Genomic DNA, 14,947 nt, shown 5'->3' on the forward strand with positions numbered 1-14,947 from the left:
AGTGACACATTAAGGCCTCCTATATAAAGTAGTTGAACTGTGAACCTCAGTAGGTTTGTGTGCGCAAATATCAATGCAGGTGTTGAAAGTTGGTGGCCAAACGCGCCGTCGGCAAGGGAAAATCAAACACCAGCTTCCTTCATCTGCCGAGGCTGATTTTCCTCACAGCTGGTTCGTTTTAGCAGTTACTTAAACTGGATGGTAATTTTATACTAAACAGAATTAAAAGCGATTTAGTGTGGAAATTGTCACAATGTGAGACTAAGCAGTAGCGCTTGTCAGGTATGGAATGACCACGAGAGTTGCCAAGCTGCCCAGTATGCGTGGAGATTGGCAGGACCTGGCAGGGTGATGGTGATTTTTTTTTTTTTTTTTTTAATATTTGTAAGAATTTTTTAAATTTTATTTTTGTGTGTGTTATAGCCTGTATGCACTGATGGTAAGAGATCTGCTGTGTTTCACAGGGCGGCTGTAAAAGCAGTGCTGGTTTTGTTGCCAATTTTAGGCCTGACTTGGTTGTGTGGAGTTCTTGTGCCTTTCTCCATCATCATAGCCTACATCTTCATCCTCCTCAACTCACTGCAGGTACATTTCACATCTCTCTCTCTCATTTGAACATTAAAATTCTCTGAACCTTTCCAAACTGATGAAAGGAGTTGATCTTGGACAACGCTTGGAGCTCAGAGAATCACTTAAACACCTGAGTAGTTGCATAGTTCATGTTTAAGTTAATGGAATATTGTCCATCTGTCTGTGTATCTCTCTCTCTCTCTCTCTCTCTCTCTCTCTCTCTGTCTGTCTGTATCTATCTCTGTCTGTATCTATCTCTCGCTTGCTCGCTCTCTATCTACCTAACTCTCTCATTCATATATATATATATATATATATATATATATATATATATATATATATATCTCCACATCCCCCAACTGGAATAATATGAAGAAAATACTCAGTGAAGATATTTAGCCAGTTCCGCTATGCTGCATAACTTCACACTAATTATAGCATGCCATTTCACAAAATAAACCAGTCGAGCTTCAAGCGAGAACAGTTTTATTCCCCTCGGTCTGTCCTCGTCAGATTTTTCTCCACGAGAATGAAATGGTGATGAACATATTTCACAGAGAAATATACATGATGTAACGACAGCGAATAAAATAATAAAATTTTGGACATTTCTTCACAATGCACAACACTGATGTAAAATTTTGCCCTCGTCATTAGATGTGTACAAAACTGTGCATACGGAAATTGCTTAACATTTTATTAGCCTGAATATATGATTAGCAATTTGCCCATAGTGCAAACTATGAAAAAGTACAACTCTTTTCCGTGCAAGCTGTTTGATTACTGCGTTGGTAATTTGTGTTGCTTAATCAGTTGCATCTATAACAGAGCTGTATATTTAACAGGAAAATCAATCGAGATTTATCCTGAGTCAGATCATTAAACACAACGCTGTAAATAGGACTGTTTCTCTCGCATCGAATTAAGGAAATATTTTACCACAGCAGTAATCAACGTAGAAGTGAAATTGTGTTCTTTGAAAACTGAACAGCTTTGTGTTTATTTTTTAGTCAAGTTACAGAAAAGTAACAAACATTGTAGCTTGGGTCTAAATATATCCTCTGCTTATACGTGTTTGTGTTTAACCTTCAAATGCTATAGAACAGTGTGTGTAGGGGATATTTTCACTGTTTACGCTAATCTCCCATTTGAGGTAATGCATACACCATAAAAAATTCACATTTATTAAATACGAGATTGATTGATTCGATTGAGTTGAGAGCTCAGCTACACTCAGGGATTTGTTATCCTTTAAATATATTATTACAAAACTATAATTACCAGTTCTGTCAATTGCCATTGTTTCCTGCGCAGTTAATGCTGCTTTTATCTCGTGGCTGTTCATTTTCGAGCAGCCTTGAATCCTCAGCTGGAACATCTGGATCTGTCGAGCAGCATCCCCATCTTCTTAAAGCATTACTCACATTAGGATGCCGTTTTGTCATCACTCAAATGCAAATGACCGACATCAGAAATGACTAAGCATGTCAGCCAGAGTGTTTTTCCTCCTTTCATAGACACATTTCCTGTCTTCCAGTTCATGTACAAATTGTTTGGCGCTTCACTCATGTTGTAACGAAATTGTAAAGACTCTTTACACTATAAAATTCTTTACAGCTCACTACTAGTGCAAACGGTTCCATATGCAAGGACAGTAACCTCAATATCACTGTTGTGTACTTTTTCCCCCTCCCCTGTAGGAATATCACAAAAATAACTCTTATATTAATTTCTAGTTTTATTCATGTTTTTCTGAATAACTTTTTTCTTGATGCCATCTTTATCATGCTGGCTGTTTTAATATCATGAGAGGATATTTAAATTATACACTAAAATAATTCTATTCTCTCTGTCTAGGGATGAATTAATATATTGGCATTAACACACGTGATATGTTTTAGAATGTACAGTGCTGTGCAAAAGTCTTGGGCATGTTGAAAGAAATGCTGTTGATCAAAAATGGATGAAAAAAATTATGAAATGTTTCAACATAAAAAAAAAATACTATAAACAGTAAGCCATAATAAATGAAATAAAGTCGATATTTGGTGTGAGATGACCCTTTGGTCCAATGAGTGCAGTTTGATAAGGAAATGAGCTGTAGGTTTTACTGAGCATCTTACAGAACCAGCTACGGTTCTTCTGGACACTTTGACTGTCACACTCGCTTCTTCATTTTGCCCCCAAACCCAGCAGCCTTCATTATGTTTTCTTTTTTTAATATGAAAAGTGCTCTCTTATGGAATATGCTGCTTAGATACAAACTTTTTTTTTTCTGTAAAATTTAATTTTGTGCTGGAAAATGAAACGAACGTTTGGACTCTAAAATGTTTTTGTACCGACTCGATAATGTATAAGTCATTAAATAGAAATCTATAACAAGTTTGTATGGGGAACAGGGTGCCTAAGATTTTTTCACAGTTGTGTGTGTGCGCGTTTTATTTATATATATATATATATATATATATATATATATATATATATATATATATATATATATATAAAACATACACACACACACTGTCATGTATATAATATAAAATAGGACATTGTTTTTCCACCCAAAGATGTGGGTTGTGCATTTAAATGCATTCTAAAGACGTCAAAAATGAATCAGACTTATAAGAAAAGGATATTTTGGGATATTTGTGCTTTGTGTGTAAGTGTGTGTTCGTTTACCGGCTTGTGATTTTCATGTGAAATGATCAGGGAACTTAAATCTGGATGCAAAACCTAGGGTGTGTGTTTATGAAATGCCTTCCTCCGTGTTTCATTGTATTTTCAATAGGCAGCAAAAACAACATAAAACTTAAGCTTGAGAGTTTTACTGTGAAATCAATAAAGCAGATAATGTTGACAAGCCCTCTTCATTGCTCACTCTTACTTTTACTGTCCTGCTCATCTTTTTCTATGGCTTACAAAATCTTTCATCTTTATAAACAACAACAAAAAAAGTGTGTGTGTGTATGTATGTATGTGTGTGTGTGTATATATATATATATATATATATATATATATATATAATGTGTGTGTGTGTGTGTATATATGTATGTATATATGTGTGTGTGTATATAATTGTGTGTGTGTGTGTGTGTATATATATATATATATATATATATATATATATATAAAATAATTTATTGTTCTGCCAACATGTAAGGAATTTGTTTTGTGTGTTTGGACTACACAAAATGGTATAACTCCTACACTATCAGAAATAGGGGTACGGTTGGAGTCCATTTCTGTTCCCCAAGGTATAATCTACCCTAATGTACCCCCTAGGGCTCATTATTGGACCTCAAGTTAACGATGTGTTCTTTTTGAGGGTGAAAAGGTGCATATATGTTCCCAATCAGTATATAAATGATACAAATAAGTACCTCAGAGGGCACTGATCCACTGACAAGCCGTTGTACTGCTAAAGGTACAATGATGTACTTTGTTTTCTGAGAGTGTAATATTGTTAGATTTGAGACTGAAGAAGTCGAGCATTCCTCTATTCAGGATGTAGAATGTCTGGAAAAAAAAAACACAAAAACCCCCAAACCAGGCAGGTTAAATTATTTTTGGTTCTATTTATGAACCCATGAAACCGTGCCTCATGCCCTCCTTTATCACTCCGCAAGTGGAAGGTTGAGCGAGGAGGAAGCGCTTGATTTGTCCATAAATCACGCGAGTCTCCGTCATCCAATCTCAGTGCAATGTCATTCAAAAGCTCACCACTATCTATTACTGGCATATAATAGGCCCCCGCCATGCATTGTCTGTTGCATTATTAGCCCATAACTCCACCCTATCAATAACTTTGAGGATAAAGGGAGCAGAGGAGAGGGCCGGGGTCACAAACTCAAGTCAACTTTTTTGGGCATGTGAAGCGTAGCGCGTGATGTTTGGTGTTGATTTATTGAAGCTTGTTAATAGGAGCGTCGTGTGAATTCTTTGTGCCGTGACTGGTTTTGATCAGCCAGTCAGTTCTGCTCCTTCGAATGAGGAAAACACTAACGTTTGTATTTCATTCAGTTGAAATTTGAACTAACTCTTTTGTAACTGTTCAGGTTTTTTAGCAGAGGGCAAGGATTGTTTTTATCTTTTAAAATATTAAAACAGCTTTAGACATAAAATATAATTTAAAATGTGTTTATTTTTAAAGTTTCAACAGACATTTGCTTCAGTGAGTTTCTCTTGAAAGCATTTTCTTTTTAATATTTGAATATATTAATGTTGGATATCATTTTATATCATAAATGTATATTTTTTAAAAATCCTGGAATGGAATTTTCAGAAAAAAACATTATCAGTAAAGGTGTGTGTGTGTTAGGTTGTTATTATTATTATTATTATTATTATTATCACATTTGTTTTAATCCTTAGTATTCTCAGTACTTCTTAAATATTTCTCTTTAATAATAGTCGATAAGAAAGGACTCATTTTAGGAATAGCAATAAATCGGTACAGTTATATAAAGAAGAACAGAATATTAAGTATCTGAGAAAGGTAGTTTATTTAGGAATTTGGAATTTGACATGTTATTGGCACTGCGTAAAATTATTTAATAGTTAATATTAATTATCTTATACGATGCTTTGACCAAAAAAAAGATTTCTTTATATACCAGTGATAATTCCACTGAACGTAAATTGCACTCCAGTTTAAAATGTAAAATACCACCTGAGCCTTTTTTAAAAATGGTTTTTATTTTGTCACCCATTATTAAGAAAACTGTTCCTGCTTCTTTTCAGATAGCTTCCATTTTTCTTGGATGATTTACATGCGAGTTCCCTGACAGTATATTTTAGTAAATCCTCCTGATGTGGGTGTGACACAAGGGGGATGGTGTATTTTAATTAAATTAATTAATGTAAATTAGTCAAGTTTGAGGTAATGTAGTTCCAGAAATGTAGTCAAGTTTGAGGTATGTTACTGGGGTGCAATAATAAGTAAGTGCAATATGCTCTTACCATCAAATACTTTCATTCCATATTTTGTTGCTTTTTAAAAAGATTTTTTTGGTGTTTTGTTTTTTCGAGTAGAGTTTTTATTTCATCCTCAGTTGCTTCAGCAACACGTTCTGCCATTGTTTTTCTCTCCTCACGGTATATAAGCTAGTAGTAGAGTAGCCAATCAGAGTGCATGATTGCTCATATCCAGTGAAGGTGGAGAGAATAAAATATACTGTACAATATAATCTGAACATGAACAGACCAATTCTTCAACTCTAGTTTTTCTATACATTGTGGTGTTTTATTGGTTAATGGCACAGTAAGTCTTATAAAGTTTATTACATTTTGTGTGTGCATGCTTTTTGCTCCATCCCCAAACATTTAATTTATTACACTTTTGCTCATTATTAAATTATTTAAATACATTGTCCAAAAAAAAGTCACACTGTGGCATAAAGATAGCCAGAAAGGAAAAATGTTGCAGTTTATTCCAGGAATTTAAGAAAAGAGAATGATTGTGAATAACACTCTTCCTGTCAAGAATGAAGGGAATTTCACCTCAATCATGTAGCACTAAAAAGCTTGTCGTACTCGGCACCCACCCACATTTATTTGCTTTAGAATTACCTGCCAGCTCCATTTAGTAATAATGTGTGTGTCATATGAAAGCAAACCATGCTGCTAGCCTGGCAGGAGACTGGGGAGCTCATGACCCACTGGGCCTGACCTCATGACCTCCCTAAGAGTTGCCCTTATCCCCCACCAGTGCAACACACACACACACACACACACACACACACACACACACACACACACACACACACACACACACACACACTATTACCATTCCCCCCTCTTTTCTCTAGTTTCAGACACCCCTCTGACACCCAAATTGTCCGTGTCAAAACAATACCTGTTTTATATAGAAGGAGAACATTTTACCATCTCAAATTGTCACAAGATTTTAAGATGGAGGAGCAGTTAAAAATGGTGGGGGTTCAACCCATAGATCTTTTAACGCAGCGTTAATCGAATTGCTGTGGACTGTTTAGTCGGCTTTGATGTCTGCTTTTCAGACAATTAACAATATCTAGGTCAGAGTAGTAGTGTAGCAAAATGTCTTTCTCACTCAAAGATTTCTGTGTGGAAATGAAATCCGAAATAAACACACGTGCTGTGTGTATTTATTATTCATGTGTCTATTGGTTATATATCTTTCTGCACAGAACTTGAATTGTAGCACACTGTAGCTGTTGACTGAAAAGCCTGAACCTCAAATTCAACAAATCTGTAGCACCACACGTCTCCTGCAATGCAAACGACACAGTAAACAGCAAATCAATCCAACGTCTGCTGTTTGAGCTGGATTTATTACCAAAGGGGAATCCTGTGCGTATTTTATCTGCGGGAGTAATGTGTACACATGAGATCTGAACTGAGTGAAAAGAGAAAAGAGCAGCAGCTCAGCACTTGGTCTCATTGGCCTCTTGCCCTTCCTGGGCTGTCAGAACCGAGCCCAGAGTTGGACGTCGAAATGGCCGCGCCCCTCCTGTGTCATTTCCTCCAGGACTAGCTGTTCTTCTCGGCCCCTGAAGAGTGTTTACCAGGACACGCTGATTCTTATTAATCTGGTTCTTGTCGACCTCACAGTGCCAGGAGGGGAAAAAAAGCAAAGGAGGCCCATGGTTTGTGTTAAGTGTTTGGCACCCTAGGTGGAGGAAAAAATGCAGAAAGCCTGTCAGGCCCTGTGTGACCAGCTATGAATCTTTACATTGTCCAGACACAGTCCTCCGCTTTGTTATTCTTAGTAATTATCCTCATTAAGTGAAAGCATGTGCCAATCACGGAGCTTTGAATTGTGCCCGGTGGTATGTGGTTGAAACTCACCCGAACACCGTTTCGGTGCATGTCAAACCCCGTGTTGAGCTGAGCTCATTAACAGATGAAGAAAGCCAACACATGAGGCGTTAAATGATATAGTAATGAATAGCAGCAGTGACACTAACTAGCTCTTAAGTGAGCACATAATTGATTAGCATGTTTAATCAAATTGCCATTTTTTCTCTTGAGAGAAAAATGCATTTCTACATTTTGCAACTGTGACTGGATGGAATGCTTCAGGAGCAAAGAGACTGCCACATTTCAGAGTCTGGGGATAAAACTACTGGCTGCGACTGTGAGAAACAAAGAGACTGGAAAACGAAGATGTATGAAGTCTTCATGTCGATGAGCTACCATTCGTTTTCACTTTGATCTCCCGCCATCCATAGTCAGCTGTGATTGCATGTGACGCTCACACATAGCACCACTGATAAGGATTGATGCGCTGTGGGAAAAGTGTGGCACGTCGTTAACCCGCAGCCCACTCGGCTCGGGAGACGGCAAGGAAATGGTCACCATACCACAGTGTTCGAATCTTCACGTTCGAATTTATTTCCAGGTTAAACAGCAGTTTGATTCATCACCCCCTCCCCCCTTCATCACTGCAACAGTTGTTTTGATTTCTTGCTACTTTAAGATATATAAAATATCCTGACCAATAACACCTGTTTAAAGCACAGCTTACAGTTTTAAAAAAATCAGATTTAATATCATATTCGATTTTTTTTTTTCCTGTTGTGAAATATTCTACCCATATTTGCGGTTTTGTTCACACCCTGAAATATCAACATGGCTCATGTTGGTGTTTTTAATACAGCCATTTTTCTGGTCTTTGTCACCAAGAACAAGCCTGTGTTTAGTCAGAATTTGACGCCAGGCTTTGCCGTCTTAACCGGCTAAAACTTCACATTTTTCTACTGCCAGTGGACTCTCTGTAATTATTATATGATTGACATTGCATGTATAATTTCATGAGTTTTGACAAGTAGGGCACTCAGAAATGTCTCCTGGACACCTAAGTACCTTTAATTAAACAGCTTCTTGGCACACAGGCGCCGTTTTCCTCTTCAAGTTCAAAGAGTGCGGTTTGACCCATGTGCTGAAAGTTTGTATCAGTTTACTGCAGGGATGTTTGACTTGGCCCTTCGATATGAAATTGTCTTGTTTAAAAACTGGTTTGTTTACCATTCTTTCTCTCCTTACCCTCTGTCCAACACATGTGCACCATGAGTTTTTGGGATATAGTTTCTCTGCAGATTCATTATCCGGATTTATACTTTTATGAAACTTTTACGAAGTGTCTGGGTTTTTTTTTTTTGAGTGCGCACACTTCAGAGCTATGGAAAGGTTCATTAATTCACATTTGTAATAATGTGCATCATTGTGGGATTAATTTTGTAGCTTAAAATTAATCAAATTAATTTTACAGCTAGAAATTTTTCAGCAACTCCAAATGGACATCGATGTTCTGTGACCCCCAAGCCTTTACTACCCTTCAGTTTTTAATTCCAGATTTATAATGCAGAACATTTTATAATGTTAACATATCCATCCCCAAATTAGAAAGAGTTGGGATGGTATGGAAACTACAAATAAAAAAAAGAAAGCAGTGATTTCTAAATTGACTGACTTGTATATTGTTGTAGACAGTATGAACCCAAGATATTTCATGTTTTGCTGGTCAACGTCATTTCATTTGTTAATATACACCGATTCCTGCTTTTAAGGCCTGAAACGCATTCCAAAAAAGTTGGAATGGGGGCAGTTTAGGGCTAGTAATGAGAAAACAATTCAATAATGATGTGATTTGAAACAAGTGATGTCATGAGGTGATTGTAATCATGATTTGGTGCAAAATCAGTATCCAGGAAAGGCCTAGTCTTTGAAGAGCAAAGATGAGCTGAGCATCTCCAGTTTGTCAACAAATGTGTGAGAAAGTTTGTGAAATGTTTAAAAACAATGTTCTTCAAAGAAAGACAGGAAGGGATTTGGATATTTCACCCTCTATGGTACATAATATCCATATTATAATATCCAAATTTCAAAATTAAACGATTCACGGAATGTTGAACTTGAGTGCATAAAGGGCAAGGGCTCAAGCCTAAGCTGAACACCCGTGATCTCCGATCCCTCAGACAGCACTGCATCAAGAGCCATCATTCATCTATACAACCACATGGGCTTGGGATTACTTTGCAAACCTTTGTCAAGAATGGAGTTACAATTTGAATACAAATGCCAGTTAAAACTTTACTGTACAGAAGGAAGCCTTGTGTTAACTGTGGTATTTTATGCAATTCTTACAAAAACGACCTGGAATTTGACTTGTCTGAACACAATTCAGATTTCCACTGTGTGATGATCCATCATGCCCAGAGAAGATGAATTCTTGATGCATCAAGAAAAGGTCTTAATGCAGTGCTGTCTGAGGGATTGGAGATCACAGGTGTTCAACTTTGGATTCAGCCCTTGCCTTTAATGCACTGAAGTTCAACATTCCATGAATCTTTTTATTTTGAAAATTGTATATTATAAAAAGGCGGCACGGTGGTGTAGTGGTTAGCGCTGTCATCTCACAGCAAGAAGGTCCGGGTTCGAGCCCCGGGGCCGGCGAGGGCCTTTCTGTGCGGAGTTTGCATGTTCTCCCCGTGTCCGCGTGGGTTTCCTCCGGGTGCTCCGGTTTCCCCCACAGTCCAAAGACATGCAGGTTAGGTTAACTGGTGACTCTAAATTGACCATAGGTGTGAATGTGAGTGTGAATGGTTGTCTGTGTCTATGTGTCAGCCCTGTGATGACCTGGCGACTTGTCCAGGGTGTATCCCGCCTTTCGCCCGTAGTCAGCTGGGATAGGCTCCAGCTTGCCTGCAACCCTGTAGAACAGGATAAAGCGGCTACAGATAATGAGATGAGAGATGAGATTATCGTTAAACATTTCAATAATTTTCTCATCCATTTATTGACAAACTGGAGATCCTCAGCCCATCTTCGCTCCTTAAAGAGTAGACCTTTACTGGATACTGTAATCATGATTTGGTACAAAATCAATCACCTGCTGACATCATGTATTTCAATCACTTCATTATTTAATTGTTTTATATTGTTACTAGCATTAAATGGCCTGCGTCCTAATTTATTTATTTATTTATTTATTTACATGTGTTGCAGGCCCAGAACACAGGAATGGATGTACAGTTGTGGTCAGAAGTTTACATACAGTGACATGAATGTCATCTTGGATATGAATGTCATGGCAATATTTGGGCTTTCAGTATTTTCTTTGAACTGTTCTTTTTCTGTGGCAGAGTGGTTGTACAGCATACATCTTTAATTAAAACAAACTAGAATTTGGTGCACAAGTTGTAATTTTCTTTGGGTTTTCTGAAATCAACACAGGGTCAAAATTATACATACAGAGTCAAAAATATACATACACCACACCTAATATTTGGGTAAAATGTCTCTTTGTAAGATTCACCTTGACCAAACATTTTTGTTTACCATGAACAAGCTTCTGGCAGAATTCTGGTTGGATATTTCATGACTCTTCATGGTAGAATTGGTAGAGTTCAATTAAATTTTTTTGCCATGAACTCGACTTATAAGCATGGTCCATATATTTTCAATCTGGTTGAGGTCAGGACCTGTTTTAAGCTTAATGTTAGCCTGCTTTATCCTCCACAACCAGCTCTGATACGTGTTTGGGTTCATTGTCCTGTTGTAAGTCCCAAGTCGTGTTCAAGTTTCTGATGGTTTATGCTGAAGAATTCTGAGATAGTCCTCCTTCATTATTCCATCCACTTTGTGCAGTGAACCAGTTCCACTGGCAGCAAAACAACCCCAGAGCATGATGATCCTACCACCACCATCAGCTGGTACAGCGTCCCTCTGTACATGGTGGTCACTGTAGCCAAACAACTCAATCTTTGTCTTATCCGACCATACAGCTATCCTCCAGAAGGTTTCTTTTCTTTGTCTGTCTTGTCTTTGTCAGCTTCAAACTTTAGTTAAGCTTGAAGGTGTCAATTTTGGAGCAGGGGGTTATTTTTTGGATAGCAGCCTCTTAGTCCATGGTGATCTGAACTGTAGACAGTGATCCATCAGCTTCCAGTTCATGGCAGGGCTGTGCCATAGTGGTTCCCAGGTTGTTCCTGACCATCCAAACCTGGGAAAGTCCTTTCAGCTGAGGGTAACATTTTGGGGTTTCTTGATGCAAAGTGCTTTGGCAAAGTGACTACAGCTCCCAGTAACTTGCATACAATTGTTTGAACTGATCTTGGAATTTGCAGTTGTTTAGAAATGGCTCCAAGAGACATTCTGGAGTTGTGTATAGCTGTGATCTTCTTCCTCAGATCTGCACTGAGCTCCTTGGACTTTTCCCATTTTACTGTGTGTTGGTCAATCCAATGAGTGCTGTAAACAAACCCTTTTTATGAAGGCACAGAGAAGCTACCAGCTGTAGTCAATCATGATCACTAACAAGAAGTTAAGAGACCTCGGCCTTGGCAAGATAAGAGACATTTTGGAAGTTTCAGCACCTCTGAATTAATAATATGTGTCTAAAGTCCTTCCCGTGTGTAAATTTTTTACCCTGAATGTGTAATTTTGACCCTGTGTTGATTTTCAGAAAACTCAAAGAAAATTACAACTTGTGCACCAAATTCTAGTGTTTTATTTTAATTAAAGATGTATGCCGTGCAATCATTCTGCCACAGAAAAAGACCAGTTCAAATAAATTACCAAATATTGCCATGAAATTCATGTCACTGTATGTACAGTATATTTCTGACCACAACTGTATATTAACAAATGAAACTAGACTGCATTTCTGCAGAGAAAATGCAAAGTGTGCTTGCTGAGCTGTAGCAGAACAGCTATCATGCTAGCATGCTAAAAGCTAGCATGCCAACATGCTAACAGTTAGCATGCTAACATGCTAACAGCTAGCATAGTAACATGCTAACAGCTAGCATACTAGAGTGGAGGAGCTCCTTATGACATCACTCCAAAGTTCTACCCATTCATTTCAATGGCGTGGAATTTTGCCAAAAAACAGGAATACAAAACGAACGACAAGGAAATAGTGCAACTATTTTAACAAGCACGCCATTCCAGATCGGGCCCTACGTTTCAGCATTGGAATGGTGTCTCTATCTTGAAAGCCCTAGGAGGAGTGGTGGATCCAAAAAAAACGGGTGAAACGGAATAATAATAATAATAATAATAAAACTTAAGAACAATAGTGTGCTTTTGCAAGCACACTAATGAAGTTGAAGAGACAAAACATGAAATCTCTTGGGTTCTTTCTGTCTGCAATGACATACAAGTCAGTCAATTTCGAAATCAGTGCTTTCTTTATTTTTTTGCATTTACCATACCGTCCCAACTTTTTCTGATTTGGGGTTGTGGATCAAAAATGCAGTGATTTGAAACCCGCTATTTTGTTTTGTGGTGGTACATAGACAGGGAAATTCATCTTTTTCCCCTTTTTTTTAAAAAATAAATAAATAAATATTTTTTTTTTTGCTAAGGTACACCAGTGCAGTATGTCAGAATCATGAAAAGACTCAAATGAAATACGCCCGATGAATTTAACCACGAGTTTAAAAAAAAAAGGTGACACTCGATAACATTTCAAAATATTAGCACATAAAATCTGTCATTGACTTTTCTAATGTTTATGTATAAAGTAAGTCAGTGAAACAACAGAGGCAGTTGTGAGTTTTTCTCTTGAGCCCATTTGTAAATCAAGTGACCTCACATGGGGTCATGACCCCTAATTTGGGAACATGTGAACTACATTGTCATAATGAAGGTTTTGCAAACTATTACCTTTAAACATCAGTGTCTCGGTTAATGATCAACAGAATTAAATACTTATTTTTTTCTTGCTTACTAAATTATGTAGCTCCATTAAAACAGTTCTGGACCATACTATGGTCAAATGAGATGAATTTAATGATTTTTTTTTTTTTTTGCATTCTTTTGATGTGAGAACATTGGGATGGGATATTGTTAGAAATAGATTGCCCATCCATATCTTTAGTGGCCAGTGATATAAACTCAAGTTATCCTTATTTAATACTTAAGAGTTTATTGACATCAACATCAGTAACATCTGAGTACTAATGCAACTGCCAGTCACAAAAACCTAAATCATCATATGATCTTGAAATTGGATATATTAATTATAAAATGTCAAATAAAGTGTAAAAAATCAGAAGCATGCTCTTACAGGAAAATAATCAACAATCGGGTGGTGCGATGTGACCTGAATCGAAGCAAAGTTAATCAACTTTGCTTCGATTCAGGTCACATCGCACCACCCGATTTTCCTATAAGAGCAGGTACCAAAGTGAAGAATTCCTCTTATTTGCTTATGATTACATTTTTTTAAATTTATTAATAAACAGTACATCTGTCTATAGCTACATTTATTTTAGTTGCATGCCAGTCCTTATTATCACTTACATTATAGCAGCAATTAAGTCGTTCCTTCAAAATAAGGCAAAAAAAAAAAGCCGCTCATGATGTTACAGAGAAACTGCAAAATGAAAACATAAAGACAGGCTTTACTTCCATCACAAAGTGCTGACACTGGAGACTCCTTCTATAAATGCCTGCAACACATTCTAAAAAAAGTTGGGACGGGGGAAATTTAAGGCTAGCCATGAGGTAAAACAATTAAATAATTGTGATTTGAAACAGGTGATGTCAACAGGTGATTGTAATCATGATTTGGTACAAAATCAGTATCCAGGAAAGGCCTAATCTTTGAGGAGCAAAGCTGGGCCGAGGATCTCCAGTTTGTTAAAAAATGTGTGTGAATTTTTGAAAATTTTAAAAACAATGTTCCTCAAAGAAAGATAGGAAGGGATTTGAATATTTCACCCTCGATGGCGCATAATTATTCAATGAATCTGGAGGAATATTGGTGGTCAAGGGCTCAAGCCTAATCTGAACACCTGTGATCTCTGATCCCTCAGATGTCACTGCATCAAGACCCATCATTCATCTCTAGTTGATATAACCACATAGGCTCGGGATTACTTTGGCAAACCTTTTGTCAAGCTACAATACAGAGTTACATCCACAAACGGCAGTTAAAACTTTACTGTGCAAAAGGAAGCCTTATGTTAATTGTGTTATGTTCTTCATTTCTTACAAAAAAAAAAGACCTGGAATACTGATTCTTCTGAACACAATACACGTTTCCGCTTTGTGATGGTCCATCCAAGATGCCTCTGAGCCCAGAGAAGATGAATAATGGTCTGTCATGCAGTACCATCTGAGGGATGAGAGATCATGCATGTTCAGCTTTGGCTTGTGCCCTTGCCCTTTATGCATTGGAATTCCTGCAGTTTTGCAAAAATGCAGCTTGTCATATTACAGAGGACCACAAAATGAAAACACGAAGACAGGCTTTACTTCTGGCTGTTACAAAGTGCTGACACTGGAGACTCCTTCTCTGTGTTGAACATCTCCTTACAGAAAGGTGCACCTTATCAGCGATTTGTACATTTTATTAAATAATCTGTTAATGTTTAAGCTTAAATTA

General features: G+C 37.3%; 1 protein-coding gene across 1 annotated transcript in view; it reads left to right on the top strand.

The window, feature by feature from the left end:
- LOC132899051 (adhesion G-protein coupled receptor D2) overlaps positions 1 to 14,947 on the top strand; it is a 144,010-nt gene that overhangs the window by 44,237 nt on the left and 84,826 nt on the right. Inside the window, exon 19 of the mRNA XM_060940696.1 lies at positions 465 to 585. Coding sequence (XP_060796679.1) covers positions 465 to 585 — 121 coding nt within the window. The remainder of the gene's footprint in view (positions 1 to 464; positions 586 to 14,947) is intronic.

Source organism: Neoarius graeffei, chromosome 15 (genome assembly GCF_027579695.1).
Source record: "Neoarius graeffei isolate fNeoGra1 chromosome 15, fNeoGra1.pri, whole genome shotgun sequence".
In the NCBI taxonomy this organism is placed as follows: domain Eukaryota; kingdom Metazoa; phylum Chordata; class Actinopteri; order Siluriformes; family Ariidae; genus Neoarius; species Neoarius graeffei.